We start from the raw sequence: 27,987 nt of genomic DNA on the forward strand, positions 1-27,987 counted from the left end.
TCGTCCACCTGGGTGGAGGGAAGAAGGCAGGGGGCCCCGCGAGTCCGGATGCCTTTAGCAACCCCGAAGGCGACTGAGGGCAAAGCACCGGCCTGCGGGTCATCTCCTGGAGTTCTGGGAGCAGCGAGTGACCCAGGTCCCGACCCCTGCTGCCACTTAGCACATGCAGCCGTCCACAAGTTATTGGACTCCTCTGAGCCCCAGTTTCTTCATCTAGGGATAAAAAAAGAAAAACAGCCTTGACCTCAAGGAGAGCTGTGAGAACCCCAATGAGAAGAACCGCATTTATGGTATATACTATTTGCCACACCCTATTTTTAGCCTTGGTGTATGTATTCATCATTCCATCCCACAGTATGTGCCTAGTATTGCCTAGGAGGCAGCGACCCTTCTCATTCATTTTACAAGGGTCCAGAGAGGTGAAGTAACTCTCCCCAGGCCACACAGCAGCATGGGGACCCAGGCTGCTAGGGTCCACAGTCCAGGCTCTTGGTGGGGACATCACCTGCCCCACAGAGCGAGGACAGCTGCTCTATGCGGGGCGGGGCAGGCAGAGAGAGAGGAGGCTGTGCACAGAGCAAGTAGCGCTGTGTGAGCGGAACAAGTGTTTGTGATGTCCTGAGCTACGGATCTGCATCGGGATGGGGTTCCATTGGAGAGTAAACTGGGGCTGCGGTCTCTGGTGTCCAGGACGACACGCAGCAGGGCAGGCAGAGCAAGGGGAGTGACCCCTGGCTAGGCTGGTGCTGGCCACCCTCCCGATCTTCTGTCTCCTGCAATCGGGGGTGCTGGGTACACGTGGGCAGAGTTTCAGCACAGCACAGCAGCCTGGCCTTATGGTCTGGACCCAAGACCTCTCCTGGGGCCTCCAGAGCCTGAGGAGGCTCCACGGGCAGGATCCCAGAGTCAGGGGGCTTTGGGGGGAGATGCCCTGTTCCCTGTGGGGTGGGGAAGGGGAGGGGCAGGGGCAGGGGAAGGCCTGATGGAGTGTCAAGAGGTGGCACCCAGTGCCTGGGCAGGATGGAGAGAGAGTCGGGGGCGGGGCCACTAGGCACGGGGGAAGCGCTGTGGCCGGATGCCGCCTCTAGAGAGGGGGCCTAATCCTGGGAGGTCTGGCCAAGGCCTTAGGGGTTCACCCTGCCGTGACCCTGGCAGAGGCCAGAGGGCAGGCCCGGAGGCCTGGCTCCATGGGCCCCAGCAGCCGGCTGCCAGCGGTCACAACGGCCATTGCTAGGGTCAGATCTTTGCTGGGGGGACTCTGGGCTGCCCTAGGCTGGAAGGGGCTTTAGCCATTAGACCCAGAGTCCCTGACCACCCAGAGCCCAGGAGCTCGAGTCCTTGTCTTGGACCCTGGCTGGCCAGGCCCCCTGAGGCCTGCAGGCGGAGAGCACCGGAGTGCTGGGTTCAGGTGTAGCCATGGATCTGACAGACCTCGGGCAAGTCACTCACCCTCTGCAGCTTCAGTGGGAATCATCCAAGTACCTTTCTAACAAGATAAAATAATAATAATAATCGGGGGCGGGGGAAGCTCATGGAAGAGGATCAAGAGCTCTGTCACCCTGAGATGTCACTGTCCTGTCCCCCAGGGTCCCTGCTGTGTGCTGTGGGCCCTGCGGGACCCAGAGGCAGGCCTTCCAAGGGCTTCCAGCAAGTCTTAGAAGCAGCCGCGTGTGTCTAGAACTGCACTGACCCTGCAGCCGCTCGCCACATGCGGCCGTTCATACTTAAATTAGAGAAGCTTAAGGACAATTGTAAAAAACAGCTCCTCAGTGGCAATGGCCACGTTCCCTGTGCTCGACAGTCCCCTGGAGCTCACGGCCGCTGTGTTGGCTGCACATCGGTCATTCCAGAGAGTTCTACCGGGCAGGCTGCTCTGGAGACAGTGGCTTCAGTAGAACAACATGCACAGAGAGTGCAGCGTGTGCTGGGCTTTATGTTGAGAGCTTTTCCTGTCATCTCGTTTCATCCCAAAGCAGCCCTGTGAGGCAGGGACTATTTTTACCCATTTTGGCTGCAAGAAATGAGGATCCAGCGACAACCCCAGGGCGCACAGCGCATGGCCGCTGGAGCCACACCGCATCCCGGGTCTGACCTGGCCCGCCACGGTCAACCTGACTGCCTCCCCGGGCTGCGCCCGTCCTGCGTTCCCAGACCCCGAAACAAGGCCAGCTTCTGGCCACCTCCAGGACCCACGAGACTGTACCCAGCACTTTATTGGCTTGGCTGATCTTCCAGAGGGTTGGGGGTGAAGGGCTAACTCCGTCTTCCTGCGGGATGCTCCCAGCTCAAAACCTGTCAGGGGACTTTCTTGGGTAGGCGATTAATGATCCCACTCTCAATGTATTCGAAGACCGTGTACGGGTCCTGGTCCCCGTTGAGGGTGATGGCATCCCCGTAGAACTGCTCCAGCTCAGCGGAATTCCTGTAGAACAGATCCATTTTCAGCTTGATCTGCTCTTCTGAATCCTTTGGGTTCTGCAGGAGACGGGCCTGGACTTCAATGGTCGGAGGCGGCTTGTACATGAGGTGGTACCTGCAAGAGGCGGGGAAGCCAGTGAGCCCTGGTCCAGCTCAGAGGACAAGCGAGAAGGGACCCCTTCCCAGGAGAGAGGCTGGATCCCATGACCATCAGCAGCAGACATGTACTCTGCACCAGCCATTGGCTAGGCTGAGAGCCACGGAGAAACCCGCAGCATGGCCCCTTCCCAGGAGAGAAGGTCACGGATCAGTAATAGGACAGAAGATAGTAAAATATTAAGGGCCAAATTCCTCTTGTTCCTTCCTTCCTTTCTCCTTTCTTTTCTTCCTTCCAAATGATACTAGGTACCTGCCATGCACGCCTAGCACACAGCTGCTACTGACAACCCAGTGGCAGTCGCCTCTGTGTTCATGGAGCTCGCGGTCAAATAGGGGATGGGACATGATAACACCAGGCATATGGAGATGCGAGGAAGTGCCCTGGTCCCTGGGGGAGAGGCCCTGGCAGCACAAAGGCCGTTTCACGTGACACGGGTCAGTGAGAGGACATCCCCCAGCACACGGTGACGGGAAAATCCTGGTGCTTCCTTCCTGCCCCTCCTCCTCTGTCCTGAGAAATGCGGTCTAGTTACCAAGAAACAGGGCCCTGGTTACTGGGAAGATGGGGGCTTCAACCTCTTCGCAATCGTGGGGACTGTAAACTGTGTTTCACTACCAACACAGCGATTGGACTTGGTCAGATGCAAGGGAGACCCCAGGATTTAGCCCCTATAGCCATGGGAGGGCTCACAGGTGATGCTGTTCCCAAGGGGACGCATCTGTTCGGCAGCCACGTCAGGGACGCACTGCGGTGACACGCTGGGGTCAGAGCCAAGCCCGGGTCAGAGCAGGTGAGCAGTGTAACAGCTGTACAGCCCGGACATTCCTTTTCTTGCTGCTCTTCCAGGAAAAGAGGGTCGGCAGACAGTGTGGAGGAGCTGGCTGGGTGAACCCCCTTTCTAGAATCTTCTGTCAGTTGTCCCCAGCAGTATCCCTGGAGCAGCCCTGCCCTGACACCCGTCAGCTAGATGGAGAGGAGGGTCCCCGGTGCGGCGTGGCCTCTGGAGCCCTCGGAGGGCCACCCACTGCAGGGCTGGCACAGACCTTTCTCCTGTGATGGGGTCGGTTCTTCTCAGGCTCAGCCGCTCAATGACAGAATCGAATGGCACGTTCAGGAAAAACACCCTGCAGGGAGAAGACGCACCATGTCTGCTAGGGGGGAACCGCAGGCTGGACTCGAGGCCAGGGTGGGCTTCAGCCCCAGAGTGGGCAGAGCCTTGGTGGCCCTGACTCGGGACTCGGGGCACCAGGCTCTGGCTGGTCACCAGAGAAAGATGCAGGTAGGGTCTCCCCGCTGCGGAAGCTCTCCACTTCCTGATTCAGGGACAGCTCCCAGCCGCCATCACTCCCAGGGCAGTGGTGGGGGGAGGCACCCGATAGGGAGTGAGCTGTGGGGAGCAAATGCCCCATCCTTGGGGGAGACCAGTGAGTTCCCTGGAATTACACAGATGCGGGTTAGACTCTCACCTCCACATGGACCTTCTGTGTGACCTCAGGCCACAAACACAACCTCTCTGAGACTCACTTTCCTCACCTGCAAAAGTGTGTGAGTTGCTCAGTCGTGTCCAACTCTTTGTCACCCCATGGAGTGTAGCCCTCCAGGCTCCTGTCCATGGGATTCTCCAGGCAAGAATGCTGGAGTAGGTTGCCATTTCCTTCTCCAGGGGATCTTTCCAAGCCAGGGATCAAACCCGGGTCTCCTGCATTGCAGGCGGATTCTTTACCATCTGAGCTAATAGTTGCTGAGCTCCCCTGATAGTTCAGTTGGTAAAGAATCCGCCTGAGATGTTGGACAATGTATGGGGACGTTTCTGGTTGTCACAACTGGGGAGGGGGCGCAACTGGCACCTATCGGGTGGAGGCCAGGGCTACAGCTCAGCACCTCACTGCCTGCAGGACAGGCCCTGCCACGAAGAGCTACCCGGCCCCGGGGTCAGTCTCGAGGCAAATGGGACAGGAGGGAGGCGTGCGCGCCGGGGGCGGGGTGGGGGGTGGGGGAGGCCAAAAGACCACGTGTTCTGGCTCCTGCACACAGGTCTAATCCAGGTCCTGCCTTCTAGGGTCAAACCATCTCAGTTTTTTTTTAATAAGTTCTGGAATATTCCGTTGCTCACTTTACTGTTTATTCATTGCTGTAATTCATACGTGCATTTATGGAGTGCCTGCTGTACTCAGAGCTTTCCCGCCTTCACTCTTGGGTGGGAGTCTTCAGCATGCATCCTCTGCCTTCCCCCAAGCTGATGAACAAAAGAAGGCCCTCCCCTCCCCCAGGAATTCACCAGATGTGCTGATGGGGCTGCCAAGAGGCCAAGCTTTGATGGGTCCAGTAGGGCCCCGGTCCCCAGGGGCCCCAGACCAGCCTCTTGGGCCCAGGTGTCACCTCTAGGGCCAGATCAATGATCAGCCCCTGACCAGCGTCCTGAGACCTGGGAAGCACTCAGGAAACACACGTGAAGGAGAGGATGAATGGATACGTGGCACATCAGCCTGTTGTTGTCTGGCCGCTCAGTTTGGCTTCTCCATCCATGGGATTCTCTAGGCAAGAATACTGGAGTGGGTTGCCATTTCCTTCTCCAGGGGATCTTCCCAACCCAGGGATTGAACCTGGGTCTCCTGCATTATAGGCAGACACTTTACTGCCTACAAAAAGTAAACCAAATGTGAGGCAAATACTCTCCGTTCAAGACTGGCATCTCCCACTCCCTTTCTTCTCTTTCCCTTGCTTTGCCCATGCTGTTTGCTGAGGCTCACATCTGCCCAGTTGCCAAGGAGCTGGTATCTGGTGAAAGCTGCAAGCTACCACCACACCAAGCGAGCTCATCCCGGGGAGGGGAGGCGGGAGGGGGCGGTGTGGCAGCAGCCATGGAAATCTTCCCCGCATACGTTCCTGACAAAGATCTCCATTCCCAGGATAACAGCCACCAAATAAAACACACAAAGTCGGGAGCGTCGGAGCACAGGGTGCACAGGCGTTTTCCACGTGCTTTCATCCCTTACGCTCCAAACACGCTGCCCCCCCGTACCCCCAGAACTCCCGAGGCCCAACAGCAACACCGAAACGCGTCTGTCACCACGGCTGGGGGCTGACGGTGTAGCTCTGGATGCCGACGCCAGTAGAAAGGAAGCTAGTTTGGAAATCCGTGATAATAGATGCTGCTTCATAAACAAACAGCCCCAACTGAAAGATTTTTAACCCAGCATATGAAGACCATTTGTTGTCATTCAAGAGAAAGCCTTGTGAAAGGCTGGCAAGATCAGAAGCGCACAGACACCAAATTGGTACTTGAAACACATCATTGGGAAAAGCCTCGCTGCAGAGGAGCTGGGTTTCCAGAGGCTGGAAGCTTCTGATTAGCCAGGCTCACGCACCCTGATGTCAGAGCCAGGTGCTGGGGAGAGGAGCAGGGAGCCCACGCAGCTCTGTGGAGGTGCACGGTCCTGTGTGGGCCCCCACCTGCTGGTTTGGGGTGTTATGCTGCTCATTTACAATAACAGCCAGGAAAGACAGAATGTGAAAGCAGAGAAGAGTCCAAGCAGGGTGCATTGGGCAGAGACATTCCTGGTCTACATGCCTGGATTCACCAGGGGCGGGAGCACCACCTGCTTTGGGGTTTGCAGAATTTCAGGGCTGCCTCAGGAGGGAGATGGAAGGTGCATGCCTCTAATCCCCCGCTGCTCCAAGTGGGATCCCCAGACCAGCAGCAGCAGCAGCAGCTGGGACTCAAGCCCCATGGCCCACCCACTGAATCGCAGACCAGTGCTGATAAGATCCACAGTGATCTGTGCGTACACTGCGGCTGGAGAAGAGCCGCTCTGATCCTGTGTTTCCCAGATTTGTCTGATGTTAAGGATCATCGGGAGGGCTTGTCTAAAATACAGATTCTGACCCTGAAACTTACACAGATTGTAAACCAGCAACTGTTGTTGTTGTTTAGTCACTCAGTCTTGTCTGACTCTGCGACCCCGTGAACTGCAGCACGCCAGGCTTCCCTGTCCTTCACTATCTCCCAGAGTTCAATCAAACTCATGTCCATTGAGTTGGATGGTTGCCATCCAACCATCTAATCCTATGTTGCCCCTTCTCCTCCTGCCCTCAATCTTTCCCAGTATCAGGGTCTTTCCCAATGATTTAATAAAAATTATAAAAAAAAATAAATACAGGGCACCCCTCCCAGAGTTACCAAGCCAAAACTTCCAGGGGAGGGACTGGGAGACCTATATTTGTAAGTCAGCAGCTCAGGTGATTCTTATGCTTGGGCAGGTGTGGGGAGCTTGGCTGTACCCTCAGGTCTCACTTTGGCCAAACCTTGGAAACATCAGGGGAATTCTGAGAATACTGAGACCTGGGCCCCAGCCCTCGAGATTCTGCTATAACTGGCTCGAGGTAAGGTCTGGGAATGGAGATTTTTAAAAACTCCCCAAGTGACTGCAGTATGTAGTCAATTCTTAGAACCATAGCTTTGATCCAGTCTGCTCAGTGTATAAGATGGGGAAACTGAGCCCCAAAGAGGGGAGGACTCATAGGCTGTCACCCAGGACACTGCCGTCAGATGCCCGATGGCTGCTGGGCTCTCTTGACCCACTCTTGCTATGACTACAATGATATTCCACTTCACACCCATCAGGAGGGCTATTATCAAAAACCCAGCAAATAACCAGGGTTGGTTGATGAGGGTGCAGAGGAAGTGCAAGCCTTGTGCCTTGCAGTAAGAATGTACAATGGTGCAATGTGTGATCAGCCTTTCCACTTCTGACATACACCCAAAACAAGGGAAAGCAGAGATTGAACAAATATTTGCACACCTAAGTTCACTGCAGCATTATTCACAAGAGCAAGGGAAAGCAGAGACTGAACAGATATTTGCACACCTAAGTTCACTGCAGCATTATTCACAAGAGCCAAAGGGCAAAAACCCACATGTCCGTCAGTAGATGAGTGGATAAACAAAACGAGAGATACACCCACAGTGGACTATTAGACAGCCTTGGAAAGAAATGGATCCTGACCGCTGCTACAGTATGGACGGACCTTGAAGACGTTACACTAAGTGACAGAAGTCAGACACAAAAGGATAAATACCGTATGATGCCCCTTAAATGAAGTGTGTAGACTAGTCAAATTCATGAAGACAGAAGGCAGATGGTGGGCGCCAGCGGCTGGGAAGAAGGAGAAATCCCAGGTTGTTGTTTAGTGGAGACCGCTTCCGTTTGGGAAGGTGGAGAAGTTCTGGAGATGGATGGTGGCGATGCGTTGCACAAAAACGTACTTAACACCGTTCAAATGTACGCTGGATGGTTAAAACAGCAAATTTCATCTTGTGTGTATTTTACCACAATAAAAAATAAGTGCTACAGGACTTGCCTGGTGGACCAGTGGCTAAGACTCTGTGCTCCCAATGCAGGGGGCCCAGGTTCAGTCCCTGCTCAGGGAACTGGCCCCCACACGCCACAAAGGGAGACTGAAGATCCTGCATGCCGAAACTAAGAGCTGGTGCGCCAAATAAATACAAATCAAGAAACACTGTTAAAAAGAAGCACTATGGTGCAGTGTGTAGATATTATGATGAAGGTGGGGGGAGGGGGATTTCCGCCCTTGAAAAAAAACTTATCATTTAATGAGGTTTTGAATGTACATATGTATACAAACAAATGAATAGACTGAAAAATATGAACCAGGACTTCTCTGGTGGTCCAATGGTTGGGAATCTGCCTTCCAGTGCAGGGATGTGGGTTCAATCCCTGATCAGGGAACTAAGATTCCACGTGCTGTGTGCCACAACTACTGAGCCCATGTACTCTGAAGCCCATGTGGTGCAACTAGAGAAAGATCATTCCTGCCACATGCAAGATCCAGTGCAGCCAAATAAGTGAATTAAAAAAAATGAACCACATGATAGTATTCAGTCCAGTTCAGTTCAGTCTCTCAGTTGTGTCCGACTCTTTACGACCCCATGAATTGCAGCATGCCAGGCCTCCCAGTCCATCACCAACTCCCAGAGTTCACTCAGACTCACGTCCATTGAGTCGGTGATGCCATCTAGCCATCTCATCCTCTGGCGTCCCCTTCTCCTCCTGCCCCCAATCCCTCCCAGCATCAGGGTCTTTTCCAATGAGTCAACTCTTTGCATGAGGTGGCCCAAGTATTGGAATTTCAGCTTTAGCATCAGTCCTTCCAAAGGACACCCAGGGCTGATAGTATTAACTCTACACTAACTAAAATGCCAATGCTATAAAAACTCAGAAAATAGAAAATAAGAGAACACAACTTGTTTTATCAGGCAGCATTTCCCTGATACCAGAAGCCAGACAAAGACACTATAAGAAAACTATAACCAATATTCCTCATGAATACAGAGGCAAAAAATACTCAATAAAATATTAGCAAATTGAATCTAGCAACACATAAAAAAGAATACTACATTACGACTAAATGAGGTTTAGCCTAGTAATGAAAATCTGGTTCAATATTCAACAATCAGTCAGTATAAGCTTCCCTGGTGGCTCAGATGGTAAAGAATCTGCCAGCAATGCAGGAGACCTGGTTTTGATACCTAATGTTGCAAAGATCCCCTGGAGTATAAAATGGCAACCCACTCTGGTATTCTTGGCTGGAGAATTCCATGGAGAGAGGAGGCTGGTGGGCTACAATCCATGGAGTTGCAAAGAGTTGGACACGACTGAGCAACTAACACATAACCATATTATGAGACTAAAGAAGAAAACTATATAATCATCTCAATAGATGTAGAAAAGCAATTTACAGAATTTTATGTCACTTCCTGGTAAATATTCTAAGCAAACTATAAACAGAAGGAAATTTCCTCTTTAATCTAATAAAGGGAATTTACCAAAAAATTACAGCTAACATCATATGTTATGGTGAAAGACTGAGTGCTTTTCCCTTAAGATTGGGAAGAAGGCAGAATGTCCATTTTCATGAATTCTATTCAACATCTTACTGGAAGTCCTGGAGAGTGTAATAAGACAAGAAAAAGAAATAGCAAGCATACAAATTGAAAAGGAAGAAATAAAACTGTTATTTGCAGATGACAGAATCATCTAATTAGAGCCCTAAAGAATCTTAAAAAAGGCTACTACAATTAATAAGTGGGTTTAGTGAATACACAGGATACAAAATCAATAAAGAAAAAGTAAAACAATTTTTCAAGATACTAGCAATAGACAGTTGGAAATTAAAATTTTAAAGTACCATTTACAATACTTAGATGTAAAGCTAACAAAATACGTATAAGATCCGTATGGTGAAAATTACAAAACACTGATGAAAGATACCAAAGACTTAAATACGTATCGGGAGCTATACCATGTTCATGGACTCAGAGGCTCAATACGGTTAAAATGTCAATCCTAACAGATCTACAGATTCAATACGATTCTAATCAAAATTCCAAGAAGGTGTTTTTAAGATTCCACACAAGTCAATTTTATATGGAACATGTTTATGAAAAAGAATTAGAATCACTTAAAAAATGTTGAAAAAGAAGAACCAATTGATTTCAAGGCTTACTATGAAGCTGCAGTAGTACAATGTGCATGTTAGCCAAAGGCTAGACAGATGGATTAAAAAGACAGAACAAGAGTCTGTTCTGTTCTGTTCTGTTCTGAAATGGACTCGTACAAATATGATCTTTTCAACAAAGGTACCAACACAATTCAAAGGAGAAAGATCTTTTTTTCACCCAACGGTGCTGGAATAATTAGACATTCATATGCAAATAATGATAATAATCTTGGCCCACACTTCACGCCATCTACAAAAATTATTTCAAAATAAATCATGGATAAAATATAAACCTAAAACTATTAAACTTCTAGAAGAAAATCTGTGACCTTGGGTTAAACATTTCCTACATATGACACCAAAATCATGAGCCATAGATTTTTAAATTAATAAATTAGATTTTATTAAAAGCCCAAGAATTGAAAGCTTCTGCTCTTCAAAAAACATTACAGAAATGAAAAGAGATACCATAAACAAGGAGAAAATATTTGTGAAACCTATACCTGATAAGGGATTGGATTTGCATCGAGAATACATAAAAATGTGAATTATATATACAACTAACAACATACAGGAGGAGGCACAAATAGATCCCTTAGTAACCTCCATTTCCAAATTTGATATTCAAATTGGGAAAATCTGTCCAGGAAAACCATTTCTTGAAACAGGCTTGAACGCCTCCTCCTTCTCCTGTGTCTTCAAAGCCCAGAGGGTGCGCTGAGCCGTCTGGAAGGCAGCAGCACCGTCTGCACTTTAAACCAGGACTCAGCTCTGCCACTCAGAGCCCTCCTGTGCGGCTGCAGCGCAGGGAACAGCGGCTCTCGGGCTCCGGAATAATCAAGGGGTCTTATCTCAAAGGGAACTTCGCAATGATTGCCAGTGAAACAGAGAACAGAGAGAAGGGAGAGAAAAAAAGCAAAGTGACACAAAACACTAGAATGGTCTGTTCATCTTTAGTTTGTGCCCTGACACATCAGAGCGGAGGCAACGTCGAAGCCGTCACAAAACAATTCTCACGTGACAGTGAGCTGTGGAGCCATCAGGTAGCAGAAAGCAGGCGTAACCATCATTGTGGACTCCCCAGGACAAGGCCTCCCCCGGGCCAGGGTCAGGGACAGGCAGCGGCACGTCTAGAGGCGGCTGCGTTTGGGGATGGCAGCGTGAGAAGTGTATGCTCTCGGAGGACGCTCGTGGGAGTGAAAGCTGGATGTAGCCGAGAACAGCATGAAGAAAGATGACGTGGCAGAGAGTGGTTAGAGAGGGCAGCAAATTGTGCACAAACTATCCGAAACCAAAAGACAAGCAAGGGGACTTCCCTGGTGATCCAGTGGTTAGGAATCTGCCCTGCGAAGCAGGGGTTGTGGGTTCCATCCACTAAGATCCCATGTACTGTGGGGCACCGAAGCCCACGTACCACAGTGAAAGATACCACCTGCTGCAACGAAGGTCTGATGCAGCCAAATAAATAAATGAAAATAGTGTTTAAAAACCGGATTTAGAACAATAAGAACTGGGCCAGCTGCAGAAGGATCCCCACTTCTGAGTACCCTGGGGTGAGCTGTCTGAAGACAAGGCGCTGGGTCGTCAGGTCTGTGCTATGCCCTCGTGCAGGGAAGAGGTGAGGACTGAATAAACGTGCAGCGAATGAACGGATTCGCATGGGAGGGAGCCGGCTGTGATGCCGTGGAAGGCCAGATTCCATCTCACGGGGACGGGTGCCATCAGCTCAATGGGATCAGTCCCTGGCCTTCCTGGCCGCGGGTGCAGGCTGCAGATTGCCACCATGACCGTCCTAAAATACGGTGCACAGGAGAACGTGACGCTGCACGGAGTCTGGATGCAAGGCTGCCCTGGAGACCAGGGAAGGCCCTGGCCAGAGTTAAATTTTTTCACTATGCATAAGTTTCACTCTGACAAGAGAACAATTTGAAAACAAAAGGCCAGACATCTCAACCTCGTTTTAAACCCCCACGCACCATGCCTCCTGCCCTTTGGTAGCAGCTGTAGTGTCCCCTCCCTGCTCCTTAAAAAAAAAAAAAAAAAAAAACGAGGCTCCGGCTGGCCATTTCTTGTTTAAAACTGTTCATAATTGATAGCGGCAGATCTACCCTGCCAGTGTCTAAAATCTCTCCAGGGGCAGGGAGAACAGTCTCCATGACTGTCATTAACTGGGAAATTAGTGAGCACGCCTGGCTGTACAGCACACGCCATGCAAAAATGCAGCAGTCTGGTGCAAGGAGAGTGACCCGAGGGTCAGATTCCTGCATAATCGGCCTCCATTCCTGAGTCCTCTAAAAATGCCTGCCTCCATCACCACTGGGAAGAAAGAGAATAATTCCTCTGCACGTGGCCACCCAGACCCTTCCTGGACGGTCATGAACCGCATGTCGTTGGAAGCCAGAAAGTTCTGCAAACTTTTCCCAAAGAGAAAGGCAAATGAGTTTCAGCTGAAGATGACAGTAGATACGTGGAAAGCAAGCCAGAGCCTCACTCCAAGACTAGCCAGCCTGTGCCCAGTCAGGGTGCCATCTATACCAATGGCTCTCAGCCTGCATGTGTGTGGACACCAGGACTCTGAAAATTCTGGCTTTGCTCAGATCCACGCAGGCCCAGTGTCCAAACTCCCTCCAACACTGCCCCACATTGCTCGTGCCCACTCATGCTCAGCAAGTCAGCCATCGCTACGGGGCACTCAGCTGGGCGGAGCCACAGCGGCTCTCAGGGGCCACTGGTCACCCACACTCTTCACTGCCTTTCCCTTGGTCGTCCTTCAGCTCCGGGTCTGTGTCTGAGGGGCCTGGCTCACCACCCAGCTGGGCTCCTCCTCTGTGAGAGGCTCCTGCATGTTCCTGGAGACCTGTCATCCCTGGCCGCTGGCCGGGAGCCACACTGCTCCTTCCACCTGTGCTCAGAGTAGGCGAGAGTGCTCAGGTGCTCAGAGTGCCTGCAGCCACTGCTGGCTGCCTCGGGGTCCCCTCTGACGGTGGGAATACTGATCAACCACTGATCAGCTGATCAACAGCTGGTCAACCACTAAGTACGCCGATGTGGACCCCAGTTCAGTCCCAGAGGAACATCGGGGCTGGTGAACATTCAGGGCCCCGTGGTGTGGCTGACACCCGGATGCTCCAGCAGATCCCTCTTCGAGAAAGAATTTGTGTGTCAGCTGTAAGGAGTGAGATCAGCTGACCTCTTCCAGCTGTAAATACCTTGTAAGACTTGAGCCCCGTGTTCTTTTTTTCTTTAAATATGATTACTGAGATATACGGTGGGGCTTCCCAGGTGGCATTAGTGGTAAAGAACCTGCCTGCCAATGCAGGAGACGTAAGAGACGTGGGTTTGATCCCTGGGTTGGGAAGATCTCCTGGAGGAGGGCATGGCAACCCACTCCAGTATTCTTGCCTGGAGAATCCACGTAGAGAAGAGCCTGGTGGGCCACCGTCCATAGGGTCACAGAGTTGGACACGACTGAAGTGACTCAAGGGGCTCCCCTGTGGCTCAGAGGTTAAAGCGTCTGCCCCCAGTGCGGGAGACCCGGGTTCGATCCCTGGGTCGAGTGACTTAACATGCACACGTGAACTAAGATACAATTTACCCCTCAGAAGTATACAACATAATTCTTTTTAGTGTATTAGATTTACAAAGAGGGCAAGCACTGACACAGTGTAAGTTTGGGGGACTTTCATCATGCCCAAAGGAAACACTGTACCCGTGACCAGGCCCTCCCCACCCTCCAGCTCCCAGTCCCTGGCGACTGCTTGTCTGGATTTTGTCTCTGTGTATCTGCTCCATCTGGACACATACTACAAACGGAATCATATGAGGCATGGCCCTTCCAGTCTCCAATTAGGAAAATGAAAAAAAAAAAAAAGAGGAACTTACAAGGTTATTTTAAAGGTTAAACATATGGCATATCAAGTGCTTAACACATAAAAATAACAGACTATCCATGTGCCCCTACATGCCAGGCATCTTTCATTCAGCCTGTGTTTTCAAGATTTGTCCCTATCGTAACATGTGTCAGAACTTCATCCCCTTTTATGGCCAAATGGTGTTCCGTGGTATGGCTGGACGAGATTTTGTTTATTCATTCACCAACTGATGGACATTTTTAACCCAAGCTTTTGAGCAGGGTCACAGTCTTCTGGGGGTGGCCCGTGGCCAGTGAGTGAGCACAGAGTGGTACCAGGGCCTGCCCAACACAGCCCTCCCCTGCAAGGAGCCCCCACAGAATCAAGGAGGCTGGGTCAGCCTGCCTCCTACAGCTTCGGTCCCTTTGCCCAGCTCAGCTGTTATCTGCTCACTGAGCTTTCCCACCGCATGGCTGTTTTAGCCTCTGCTTCCGGGGGGAACTCCACCTGAGACAGGTGCCCTGAAAGTCACCATGGGCCTCAAAGTATTCGGTCCCACTGAAATGAATGCAACCTCCTGTGTGCAAGCCTGTCCTCCCCCAGGCTGTCAGGCTCGGACATGAGTTCCGAGGTCAGAAAGACTTGGGTTCAAGCTCCAGTGCCACCTGCCGGCTCACTGTGGGAGCCGTCCTACCATCCGAGTCTCCATACACAAGGATTAAAAAACAAAAGTACCTCACAGAGTTAAGGATTAAATGTGAAAATTCATACCATTTGCTTACTGTGATAATAAGACTGAACACCCATGGGGCCTACATGGCAGGCAGTCTTCTAAGGCTTGACCTACCTTAGGTCAGAGCTCCTCGTCATGACCTTAACAAGGGGATTATCATCATGTCCTTACAAGGGGATTATCATCATGACCTTACAAGGGGATTATCATCATTTCCTTCACAGCAGGTGAAGAAAACCCGAGAGACAGAGAGGGTTAACTTGTCGAAGTGTCCCAGCTAGAAGGTGGCCGTGATGGCTAACTGGGTGTGTCCACTTGAATGGGCCCACAGGGTATCCAGATATTTGGTCAAATATTATTCTGGGTGTGTCTGTGAGAGTGTCTCTCATCATTTAAATCAGTGGAATACAGGAGAATTTAATACAGTATTATAAATCATCTGTACTCCAATAAAATAATTTTTTAGAAAAATTAGTGGAATGAATGGAGCAGATTGCTCTCCCTAGTGTGGGTGGGCCTCACTCAATCAGTTGAAGGTCCAAATAGAGCAAAAGAGCTGACCTGCTCCTGAATAACAGGAAATTCCTCGTGTCTACTTGCCTTTGATCAAGGACACTGACTTTTCCTGCCTTCAGATCTAGTGGGGTGGGGATGGGATTGACACTGCTTTTGTGCCCCCATCCTAAAGCCTCACTGGACCCCACTTCAGCCTTCCTGCCTCCTGGCTCTTCCTGAAGCTCCTGCTTGCGGACTTAACCCCCAGATCTTGCGACTGGTCAGTCTCCATAATCACATGAGCCAAAATTCCTTATAAAGAATCTTTTTCTCCCAATATAATGCACATTGATTGTTCCTATTTCTCTGGAGAACTTCACCTAACACAGTCATGGAGCCAGGATGCTAACCCAGGCAGCCAGCCACAGTATTCATGCAGCTGAGCACAGCACCCCATCATGAATCTGCTGAAAGATGGAGGAAGGAAGGAAGGGAGGAGGGATGCGGGAGGGAGGAAGGGGGGCCTTGGCATCCACCGCTCAGCACAAACCCCAAACTCGGAACACGTATCTAGGTTTTAGCCCTCTGGGCTGTGCTGCAGAGTCAGTTGGAGTCAGAGCCACCTTCCTCCACTCTAAGTTGATCGGCTGGGAGGGACTTGAGGCAGGAGATGGGGCAGGTGCTCTTCCAGGGAGGCCTCCATCACGTGCCTCCCTCTTGGCACCCTGCTACTGGGCAGACCTGCCCTGGGCACTGCTCTAGGAGCAGGAATTTGCTCCAAGGACAGAGAGCAGAGTGTAGAAGATCTGGACCCCTGGGCCACCTGGGAAAGTGCATCCCCTTGTCACAGGTCCCCTGAGACAGGGAGCCGAGGGAGGGTGAGGTGAGCTAATTTCGAGGTTTCCTTTCTCAAAGCCAGTTTCCCTCAGTGACAGATGGTGCGGGAAGACCTGCCCTGTGAAGAGCCACATAAGCATCTCCCAGCCACCATCAGAATCTCCACTCGACTTTTCCACCAGATATTTTTTAATAAGGTGCTGCAGAAAACCTTTGGCTTTAACCCCTTCCACAGCTGGAAGTTTCCTCCATGAATCTGTCTAGCCAAAAGCATTTTACTTCTTGGCTTCAATTTTAACCCTTTGCCGCACATGAATCTCCAGCATCACCATCATTATCATCACTGCAAACCGTTATATAATTTCTACATGCCAGGCATCTGCACTAATAAGCTCACTGCACGGGTGTCTTGTCCTATTTAATCCAAGTGAGGTCCTGTGATCCTGCCCATCTCCAGGATGAAAAAACTCAGGCTCCCAAGACGTGAAGTGGTGCCTCCAGACTGGGGTCTGGGCCTGGCTGACTCTAGGTCGCTCTTTCACGATCTTCCTTCATGTAAAATGATATCACTTGTTCCTTGCGGTTGTTAGAACATCCCCGAAGCCTCTGGTGAGAAGCAGAAAATGGAAAAGGAGCCCTGAAGGGATTTGGGAGGGGTGCAAATAGGGTGAGGTCCACACTGTCTTTGTTTTCCCCCAGCCTTAAGATTCACTTGACCCCACCTCAGACTCCCTTGGGCCAAAGCTACCACCTCACCTGTGTCCTCCGCCACCTGACGGGCACCAGCTGCCTTGGGCTGGGAGCCCCCTCCTCTGTCTGTCTCCTTGGGGACGCCATGCACAGCTGCAGGCATCGGAGGGTTAAAGATAAATAACGTGGATTCCAAAAGATCCTTCATCCCCAGTCACAGCTGTCTTGCCTGAGGAATCCGCCACTGTGTTTGTTAAACCCACACTTTAATTACTCCAAAATTATGTTAAATCCTTGCATAAATATTGCAGTGAAGAATTTCATTACAGCAAGTTGGGCTGCCGCCAGAGCTCTCAGTTAAAAAGTAAGGGGAGAACAGACACACGCAGAAAAGATAGATATTTTTTTCCAGATAAAAAGGCAGGGAGGTCATCCTTTGTCAGATCACCCAGGTGTCAAAGAGAAACAGACTCTCCCATTTCACCGACGGAAGAGGGGAAGATCCCTTCCGCCCTCCAATCTAATAGCTTTTACTTCTCCACAAAACTAAAATTGGATTAAATATTAATAACCAGCAGTATTAATTAAGGGGGGGAAAGCCCATCAAGAGAACCCCAATATGTTTACAGTGTCCCCGAGAAACTGGGAAAATTCACAATCAAGTGTGTAAATGTTCTAAAAAAGGGTCCTGAATATTTTATGAATATTTGTCATAAAACAGAAATAATAACCACTGTGCAGAGCTATTAGAATTAATATTTATGCTGCCCGCCATGAAATATTCATGGGGACAGAGAAAGGGGGGCCCGTAAGACAAGAATTAATTTACATTGGGCTCGGTTTACCCGCTGGCTTGATGTTTAAAGACGGTTGACAAGCCTCCGGATGAATCCGCCAGTCACTTCCCGCAGCCGGTGCGGTAGAGGGGGTGGGGGACGGGTCCGGGCTGCTGACAGCTCACAGATTGAGTTTCTGACAGCCCTTAAAAAACCTAAATGGCCCCCCACCTTTTTTTCCTTCTTCCGTTGCCCAAGGCACTCTGTTCTGCCACCGTTCATCCGATCTCCCCTTCCATCTGCTGAAATTAACGAATTAATGAGCGCGATCCACTTTACAGTGGGGCCCTATGAATGTTTACAGGCGATTAAATTATAATGCGGGGCGGCTGTATAATTCATGAACCAATTAAAGGAAGTGTTAGTTGATTTGATGGGATGAGGACGTACAAAATGCATTTAACTAATGGGGAACCACGGGCTGCCGAGGGCCGGCTCCCTCTCTCGGATTACGCGGCTAATTGCCGCGCTTTATGGGGCTGTCACTGATAGCCATGCATATTTCATTGTTCTCAAATACTTCAATTGAGCGCGGCCGTGTCACGGCTGTAATGTGGAGAGGCCAGGCCAAACTTGGCTGTAGTTACAGCGGCCTGGGCTGTGGCCGAGGCCAGAAACACAAGCTGGGGGCGTCGGGTGTCCCCTGCCATTAGGTGATTAAAAGGGCTCAGTGTGCCGTTGCCTTTTGCTGTCCTGATGGTTCTGCTGCTGGCTCCATGGCGCGGCCGCGCTGGGGCGCTGACCCGCTTTTCTGGGGCGCGGGGGAAGAGGATGTCTGCCGCCCCTGTACTGCTCCCAGCACGACTGCGTCCAGAGTGCCGGGGCCCCAGGGGTCACCCAGAGAGGGCCCGACGGCCCCCAGGGCAGCTCACCAGGGACGCCTCCCAAGCTCAGGGTTTCCTCCAGGCCCGACCTTGTGTATCCACACAAGGTGGCTGCTTCGGGCTTCGTGATTCGCACTTAGGGACAAACTGAACTACCCTTGCTCTGTAAGCATAGGTTGCAAGCAGACAGTTTAGGCTGAGTTAAGTTACTTTCTGTAAGCGACCTCGAAGCTCTGCCATCAGCTCACAGAGAATACAAGATTACCCCTGATGCTCAGGAAGTGAGAACTCGAATCCACGGTTCTGGGGCTGAAGGGAGAGGGAGGGAATGTGGGCTGACAGGGTGCCTGGTTCTGAGAGATGCCCCCTTCATGCCAGCAAGTCGCGTTCACTCTTCTCAGCCTGGGACGAGCATCCCCCAGCACATCCCGGATCTTCAGAGGCCTGCCTCCATGGTCTGCTGGTCTCAGTAACCTGGCCCCCTGGCAGGCCTCTGAAATGGCTCTGCTCTCTCCCCTGGCTTCTCAGTCTGGAATTCACGTGAGCTAAACACACCTGCACAAATTAAGCCCCCAACATAAAACAACTTAGAAACCCTGGGGTTCATCTCTTCAATCTCCCAGTGCACACCTAAGAAAGCAATGCCCATGGAGGGGTTTTGCTCCCACTTTGGCACCCAGAGCTGGGAAGAGAGACTGGCCGGTGGCCAGAAGCAGCATTCATTCCCAGATCAGTGCTCACACTCTCTCTCTGCACTCAAGAGCTTGGTGATCCTGGATAAGCCTCAGGCTCTCCAGACCACCATGGAGACGGGAGGCGGGCAGGGAGGAAGAGACACATCCGTGAGCTGAGGGTCAGGTCTAACATGTTTTTAGGCGATATTATTATCGTGTGATATTAGAGATTCCAACCTGTGCAGGTAGAGTCCAAACTCACTACTTTTTTCCCCTACAATGCGCATCATGGTCAGGGTTGGCCTCCACCCCTACAACTGCACATGGATGCTCTGTTGTGAAATGAAGTGACTGCTGGTCTACCAGAAGGCCCAGGGAGTCCGCAGCCTCTTCTGTTACCAATGCAGGGCATCTCTTTGACTAGATCTAAGCAGAAAGCTTGCAGAACCAGGGACTGCTGGTGAGAGGGGCACCCAAACAGCTGCCACTTCAAGGACAGAAGAAAGCCAAAGACAGGCTAACAGAAAGTAAGTTAACTCGGCCTAAACTGTCTCCCTGCAACCTACACTTAAAGAGCAATGGGTAATCCAAGTGGATCGAAAGCATTGTGGTTTCAAAACCAAAGTATCACTTACCAAGTGCTTACCATGGGCAACCAACTGTCCTACGTATTTACAAACAAGACCTTCTATCATCTTGCAATTCTCAGTGCACAAATGGGGAAACTGAGCCCCAAGGGAACCAACCATCCTGGTTCAGGATTGTCTTCCAAGCAAACATTTGCACAAGTGCACAGTCACATGGGCGAGATGTCCTGTTGCTGAATTATCAATAAGAGCCCAGAACAGGACACAATATAAATGTCCATAAATAGAGGAGGGCTTAAACTGTGGCATCCCCATGTTCTGCAGCTTTTAAAAGAAATACGGTGGATCTCAGGTGTAGACACTGGCAAGGAGGCCAAGACTCTCAAGCAAAAAAAAAAAGACACATAATTACATGTATTTACTTTTAACAAAAGAAGTAAATCTGGAAGGATGTACTTCGGATTTTGGGGGGAGAGATTTCAAAAAGTTTTATTTATAGCTATCTGATTTTTTTAATAATGAGAATGTATTATTTATACAATTAGGAAAAACACTCATTATACAATCACATGTATGCATGCACACTCAGTTGCTCAGTCATGTCCAGTTCTTTGTGACCCCATGGACTGTAGCCGACCAGACCAGGCTCCTCTGTCCATGAGATTCTCCAGGCAAGAATACTGGAGTGGGTTGCCATTTCCTTCTCAATACAATCACAAGAAAAAGCTAATTTTTAAAAGGAAAATCACAGATTCTGAGCTAAAGGACCAGCATGCTGGTGCTAACACAAATGAGTGGATCAGACTTTCTTGTGCAGATCATACCATGTACAGAATTATAGTTTAATGGGTCTGGGCACCAGCCGGAAACCCTGACATCATCATGGATGGAGTCAGCCCTTCATTTCACAAGGGCAGGCAGAGCGGAGACAGGAAACCCCAGGTGGTGGCCACTGAGAGTCCCAAACCTTAAGATAAATCTCTACCTAGACCACACAGCTCACCTAGTCTCCCACATGCCCAGGTGTAAGAGGCGCCAGGTGAGAAAGTGTAAATTGCTAAGTCACTTCAGTCGTGTCCGACTCTGTGCGACCCCATAGACGGCAGCCCACCAGGCTCCCCCGTCCCTGGGACTCTCCAGGCAAGAACACTGGAGTGGGTTGCATTTCCTTCTCCAATGCATGAAAGTGGAAAGTGAAAAGTGGAAGTGAAGTCGCTCAGTCGTGTCCAACCCTTAGCAACCCCATGGACTGCAGCCTTCCAGGCTCCTCAATCCATGGGATTTTCCAGGCAAGAGTACTGGAGTGGGGTGCCATTGCCTTCTCCAGAAAGTGTAAATAGCTCAGTGCAAACCAATGCCTCTGTTTTAGGAAAGTCAACTTATGTTCATTCATTCAACAAATATTGACCCAGTGCCTCCTGTGTGCTAGTCACGGACTGTCCCAGGTACCATGGACCTAACAGTGAACGAGCCAGCACCGTCCTGCCCTCACAAAGCTTCCAAGGTACGTTTATATACATACAAATAAAGACTTCCTCTTCTTGGCACTTGGGGTTTATCCTCCTACTAAAAGATTAAAAGATGTAATATGAAAAGACCAGCTGGCAACCAACGAAGAGGTGAAACGCATAAGGCATTTGATAAATATGGTTTGGGCAAGGCAGATGAAGCACATCCTGAAGTCTTAAGTGAATAATTTTCAATGAAATGGCTGTTAACTGACTAATATCTACAAAGTTGGTTATGGGATAGGCATGCCACAGATGTAAAGTTATGTTATGGAATTGCTCCCTGTACAAGGGCTTGCCCAGTGGCTCCGCAGGTAAAGAATCCACCTGCCAATGCAGGAGACACAAGAGACGCAGGCTTGATCCCTGGGTTGGGAAGATCCCCTGGAGAAGGAAATGGCTACCCACTCCAGTTTTCTTGCCTGGGAAATATCCCACGGACAGAGGAGCCTGGGGGGCTACAGTCCACGGGGTTGCAAAACAGTCAGACACGACTTAGTGACTGAACAACAACACCCACGTACAAAGGAGGCACAGCTGCGACGCCCCACTCGATGGGTGTGGGAACTGGGGCTCAGCGCAGGGAGCAAAACTTCCCAGGGTCACATCCTTAGCAATAGCAGCCTTTTGGGGTTCAGGTTAGTCCGACAGCCCAGGTTGAGCTGTAACTGTTGGACCACACTGCCTCTCTGGACGCTCTTGTGCAGAGCACCCTATAAACAGCCCTGGATCCTCTGGTGCCCCGTGCCTGCCATCACACTGCGGATGTGCAGACACTTCACAGCACGCCTGGGATGGAGGTGCCAGCATCAGCCTCATGGCACAGATGAGGCCCCCACTCCATCGCCTTCCGGGGCATCTTCATCACATTCAGGGGAGACCTGCACCACCCGAACGAACAGAAGAACGAACAGAAGGAACGTGTCCTCATGCTGAGCTCGGCTTCGGGTTGTCAGCGGCTCACAGGCCCCACCCCTCCACTGCCCCGCCCCTCCACTGCTCCGCCACGTGGCTCAGCCCCCTCCAGTTCCCCTGGGCAGCCACTCCTCTGCCTCTGCCAGCTTCACTTCCCAAAGCAGAGGCCGCAGAGACCCAGAGGGAGATGCACCTCCACGGCATTCCCGGCACAATTCAAAGGACTTTCCAGAATGTTCCAGCTCTGAGAGATTCCCCCTCTGAGCTTCCATTCCTGGAGAGCCACTTTCTCTTTCTTCTCAAATGTCTAAATACGACAGAGAGCTCTTACTTGTGGGCTAGAAAGACACAGATTCTAGGAAGTCAAATCAACCCCACCTGGAGGATCCAGTCACAACTCAGACTGCCCCTCTGCTGGGAGCAGCCTCCAGGAGGGGCACCCCCCCCCCGAAATCTGCACCCAACTTCCGGATGCATCCAGAGACAGTGACGAATGGAAGCCGGGTAGAACCTGAACCCTGGACTTCAGTGATGGCAACTGGGAGAAAGCCTGGGTTTGGGGATAAAGGACACCTTGGCACTTGGTGCTGGCTCACTCCAAACCCAGCCCCGAGGCTTGGCGGTGCCCAGAGAAGACGCCCCTAAACTGCCTTCCGAGAAGAAACCCAGGGTTAAACTGTTTATCTGGTGACACTCCTGGGTTAAACTTCTTAAGTGAAACTACCTATGAGGTGAAACCCAAGTCTCTAGATAAGGCTCTTCCACGTCCTTGGCTGCAGACACAGGTCTGCAACTTAAAACTTCTGGGTTTCGATAGTCGCCTGTGAATTAAATCTATTATTTGAGTCCAGAAGCCTACAGGCTTTAGAGTACTCTATCTCAAGGGCATCTCTCTGCCTGTGTCTGCAATGGGCACGGCTGCTCTCAAAAGCCATCAACAGGGGGCTGGGAGAGTGTCTGTGAATGGGGATTCACCACATTAGATCCAGGAAAAAAGGGTTTGATACAATGTGTTTCATTAAAGCCCTGTGTTTGTAGCCTATCCGGAAAATGTTGGAATATACACACTGTCTCAAAATGTTAAGGGGTGATGGTGATCTCTGGGTGTTGGAAATGACTTGACTTAGCTACAGTTTCCTAGCCATACTACAACAAATGGATTCCCTATATAATAAAATGTTTGAAATATACAGACAAGAGCCCCAGGCCCCCAGGCTCAGGGTCCCTGACTGGCTCCCAGGGCCTGCCCTGGCCTCGCCTGGCTTAGGAAGGGGCTGGACTGGCTTTCAGGCTCGTCCTGCGCTTTCACAGCCTCCCCACCGTCTCCCAGTCCCATCCCCACCTGCCGTTGATCCTGCCTGGCTTCCTCCTGCCTGCTCCCCTCACCCCCTAACCCCAATCTGGATGGCTCTTTTCCCCCTCTCCCCACAGGCGGCTCCTTCTTTTCATTCAAGCCTTAGCTTAAATGAACTGAACGCTGCCCCCCAGCATCCGCAACCCCACCCCCCCACCCCGCCCCCGGCCACCATCACTCCCAGAGTGACATCTTAACTCCCCCAGGGTACTCAGTTCCAGTAGATATTAACCCTTCTCTTGTTTGTATGGTGTCTGCCTCCTCCCAGGGGAATGTTTTGTTCACTGCTCTAGCCCCAGGATCTGGGGTCAGGCCTGGCAGAGAGCAGCCTGTAACAAACACTGATGGGATGGACAAATGGATGCGCGGTGCTTGCCTTATCATTAGGAATAGCAGTTGCTCAACTGTGCTCTGAGCTGAGTGTCCTGCATCAAGGAATCACATGGAACCCTCATGAGAAAGGAACCAATACCATACCATCCTTTGCCTCTTTCAGTGATGAGGAGTCAGACGTTCAGAGAGGCAAAGTCCCGTGCCAGGGTCCCCCTCCCACAAGGGGTCACACCCTCGTTCCAGCCAGTCCTGGGCTCTTCACTTTCCTCCACTGCCGAGATGCCTGCTGGCAGGTGAGCCTGACCTCTGCCTGACCCCGAGGGTGGGGCCCCCGGAATGTCTTTCTGGGGACGCGTTGGGGCAGTGGCCTGGTTAGGGCACCCACAGAGTCTAAGGCTGATTAGATGATCTGAAGCCATCCTGGACTCTCCCACAGGTACAGAGGGCCCGCGTCGGCTCCAGGACATACTAGCTTTTTGGTGGAGGCACTGACTGTCATCCTCTTTGAGGTGGCCTTGGATGGCATGTCCCCTCACCTGCTGGGGTGCAACAGGCACCTACGTGTGGGGGCGCCCCTGCATTCTGGACCACAGGAGACAGATGCTCTCGGGACTTGTCCCTGCAGCCTGCTGGAGTGGCAGTCTGGTGACAGTGGGTCAGCAGGTGGCAGGCACAAAGGCGTCCTACCAACTCTGGATTAAGGATTATTATCGCCTCTACCTTTCGATGTGGGAAGGGGCCTGGAGGAGAAGGGGCTAGCCCTTGGCCACTCCACCTGGCCTCCCTCGAAGGCACCAGCTGCCGGCAGACCCTGAGAATCCACTCAGCGCAGCTCAAGGACGCCTGGGACGCCCAGAATCTCCGCACGACCCCTGCCAGGAGACAGGTGCAGGAGGGTGGAAGGTGAGTGCCCAGCTGGCTGCTCTCTGATGCTTCTGAAGTGCCTCGGCCCCAGGCAGGTGCAAGGACGCCTTTTGGTTCAGGATGGAAGTGACTCTCTGCACGTCATCATCTTTGGAAGCCAACCCTGAATATTCACTGGAAGGACTCACGCTGCCAAGCTGAAGCTTCAATACTTTGGCCACCTGATGCAAAGAGCTGACTCATTGGAAAAGACCCTGATGCTGGGAAAGATGGAAGGCAAGGGAGAAGGGGACGACAAAGGATGACATGGTTGGATGGTATCACCAACTCAACAGATGTGAATCTGAGCAAACTCCAGGAGATAGTGGAGGACAGGGAAGCCTGGCAGGCTACAGTCCATGGGGTGGCAAAGAGTCAGACACAACTGAGCGACTGAACAACAAACAATCTTTGAGTAAGGACAGCGGATACAAACTGGGAGATGGGAGCGAAGCAGCTTACAGCGGTGAGGTGGGGTGGGAGGCAGGGGGCCCCAAGGTGACTCCAGTTTGAAACACTGTCATCGCATCACCGAAGACTGTGGATGATCACATCTTCCTGGAAGAGGGAATGGCCCAAGCCCCCAGGCCCGCCTGAGTGGACGTGGGAGTGTCAGAATCCCCTCCCCCTTTAACCTCGAGTCTCCATCCGGCCAGGGGGCGCTTCCCGCTGCTCTCTGTGGCTGCTCCACCTCGGCCAGGCAGCTTCCCTGCCCCTTCCCCCAGCTGTGCCTGCCTCACAGAACCAGAGACTCTCCCCATCTGATTTCACTGCTCTCCAACCACTTACAGGAAAAGGCCTCGCGGCCAAAACATTACCGCTGACCTGATTAGCCACGCTCTGCTGACATTTTTATCAGCATCCTCCCTTCTTCCAGCAGACAGGAGGAAGCCCTCACCGTCGGGTCGGGATATTTGGATTTTAACTTGCTTGTCTGAAATGTTCCATAGGGTTTCGTTATTTTCTGGGTCGGGGACCTGAACGTCACACGTCCTCAGCAGCCCCTCATTTGTTTTCCTGTCCAGGCTGCCTTCCCAGGGTCGAGTGCCCTGCCCTGCCCCCCAAGAGCCCCCAGGGAGACCACTGTGGGCCCAGCACCCTCGAATCCCCTGCTGAAAGACAGACCTATGGCGGGGGGGGGGGGGGGCCTCAGAGGGTAGGCCACGTGCCCCGAGCCTGCAGAGAGTGCACACTGCGCTCATCCTGGGGCCTCCCCAGGACTTGCAGAGTGAATGGATGACCTTCCTGTTTGTTCAGATCCCTGCCCACAGGCTCGAGAAGCAGCCGCCTGGGCAGTGGTGCCATAAGCAGCCATCACTGGAACAGACAGTGGAACTACATGTGAGTCTGTTCTGTATTTTCCAAGACTCCTGTAAATGTGTTATAATACTTGCATAGTTTAAAAAAAGAAGAAAATTCATACTGTCTGAAAAAAAAAGCAAATAAACTGGAACTACTCTCTCCCACCCTCTCGCCAGAACTGCACGGCCCTTGCTGGCCTGACTCCCAACATCTTTCTGGCCAAGTCAGAGGGCACTGGGCTATCTCAGTCTTCGGACTTGAAAACGTGCTTTCCCCTGCACTGGACATGCTCACCTAACGGATTTCTCACTAGACCCAGGGGGGCAGGGACCGTTATACCATGCCCACTTACAGGGGGCTTCCCTGGTGGCTCAGATGGTAAAGAACCTGCCTGCCATGTGGGAGATTCGGGTTCAATCCCTGGGTTGGGAAGATCCCCTGGAGGAGAGCATGGCAACCCACTCCAGTATTCTTGCCTGGAGAATCCCGTGGATAGAGGAGCCTGGCGGGCTACAGTCCATGGGGTCACAAAGAGTCGGACACAACTGAGCGTCTAAATACTTTCACTTTATAGAGCAGGTGGGTGACAGACCTGCCCAAGGTCTGTGGCCAGTGAGTGGCAAAGCAGGGTTTTGAACCTGGGCAGTGTGGGCCTAACTGTCGTGGGGTTGCTCTGCCCCACCTTGGGGACCAGAGCAGGTCAGGGGTTGAAGGCACGTCTCCACCATCAGCTTCCTCTGCCCGGGTGCACACCTGGCTAGCATCTGCTGGTACCTCTGCCCCTTGATTCAGGTACTTGAAGGGTTGGTGTGCAGGAGTGCTCGTCAAATTAATATCTGCATGTGCATAAAGCGGCTCACTCAAGATCATCACCCACCCCACATATACAACTCACCAAATTGGTGTCCAGAGAGTTCTGCCTGGCAGATTTTCTCTGTTCTTCTAACTACTCCACAACTAAATGTTTCACAAAGCCATTTCCTCCCCAAATATTTATGTTCTCAAATGTTTATTAGCCTCTCTATCACAATCAAGATTTTATGAGCACTCTATACCAACTGTGAATTAAAGACATAATTTCAAATCCATCACATTCCAGTTTGGGGCTACATTTGTCTTTGTTACAACGGCAGTGGTTGCTATGGGCGGCCAGCAGATGACAACCGAACCCATCTGTCCAGGGGCAAAGTGACTGACGTTTCAATCCAGAAGCACCCAGGGGTTTAATGCCTATGCCAGCAGCATCAGAGAAGCTTCCACGGCTCATGGGCCTGTATGAAGATTCTGGAAGCTCCAGGGGCCACTCTCCTGCCCTTATTCCTCCAACCTGGATGCCCCAGCCCACTCATCTCTGGGCAAGGAGGGCTGGCATCTCACACCAAATGAACAAGACAGAGAGAAGAAAGAGATGAGAGAGAACGAAACGCTGTTCCTTCATCTGATCAGTGGCACCCACCTGCCTGGGGCCTGGTGGTTAACTCAGTCCTCTCTTCAAAACATGGAGGAAGTAACAGTTCACCAAGCTGGCACAAAAGTGCCAGCTGCTGCCGTTTATTATTCACACTTAGCAGAGGCCACCTTATCAAATCTAACAGCGACTTTACACCACATGGACTATTTACTCCACCTTGAAAATTCACTCCCACCTAGAGGGACCTGTTCACTGTTCTAGCACACAGAACATGCTCACTAAATGTTTGTCAACTAATACCAATTCAAACTTGGGTCTTTTAATCCATGGAACAGCAGAAAATATTTGCAAATCATGAGACTGATGAGAGCTTAATTTCCAAAATATATGAATGGTTCATACAATTCAACAACAACAAAAAATCCAAAAAATGGGCAGAGGATCTAAATAGACATTTCTCCAAAAAAGATAGAGAAATGAAAGATGAAAAGATGCTCAACATCACTAATTACTAGAGAAATGCAAATCAAAACTACAACGAGGTACTGCCACACACTGGTCAGAATGGCCACCATTGAAAAGTCCTAACAAATGCTGGACAAGGTGTGAAGAAAAGGGAGCCCTCCTACGCTATC

The 27,987-nt window shown here is 51.2% G+C and overlaps 1 protein-coding gene across 7 annotated transcripts in view; it reads right to left on the reverse strand.

Moving 5' to 3' along the window:
- Positions 1–2,195: 2,195 nt before the first annotated feature.
- AK8 (adenylate kinase 8) overlaps positions 2,196–27,987 on the reverse strand; it is a 136,253-nt gene continuing 110,461 nt past the window's right edge. For all 7 annotated transcript variants that reach the window (XM_061433962.1, XM_061433961.1, XM_061433960.1 and 4 more), the window contains 2 exons: positions 3,622–3,702; positions 2,196–2,533 (listed from right to left, as the gene is read on the reverse strand). In XM_061433962.1, the coding sequence (XP_061289946.1) occupies positions 2,296–2,533; positions 3,622–3,702 (319 nt within the window). In that variant the 3' untranslated portion in view covers positions 2,196–2,295. The remainder of the gene's footprint in view (positions 2,534–3,621; positions 3,703–27,987) is intronic.

Source organism: Bos javanicus, chromosome 11 (genome assembly GCF_032452875.1).
Source record: "Bos javanicus breed banteng chromosome 11, ARS-OSU_banteng_1.0, whole genome shotgun sequence".
Taxonomy (NCBI): domain Eukaryota; kingdom Metazoa; phylum Chordata; class Mammalia; order Artiodactyla; family Bovidae; genus Bos; species Bos javanicus.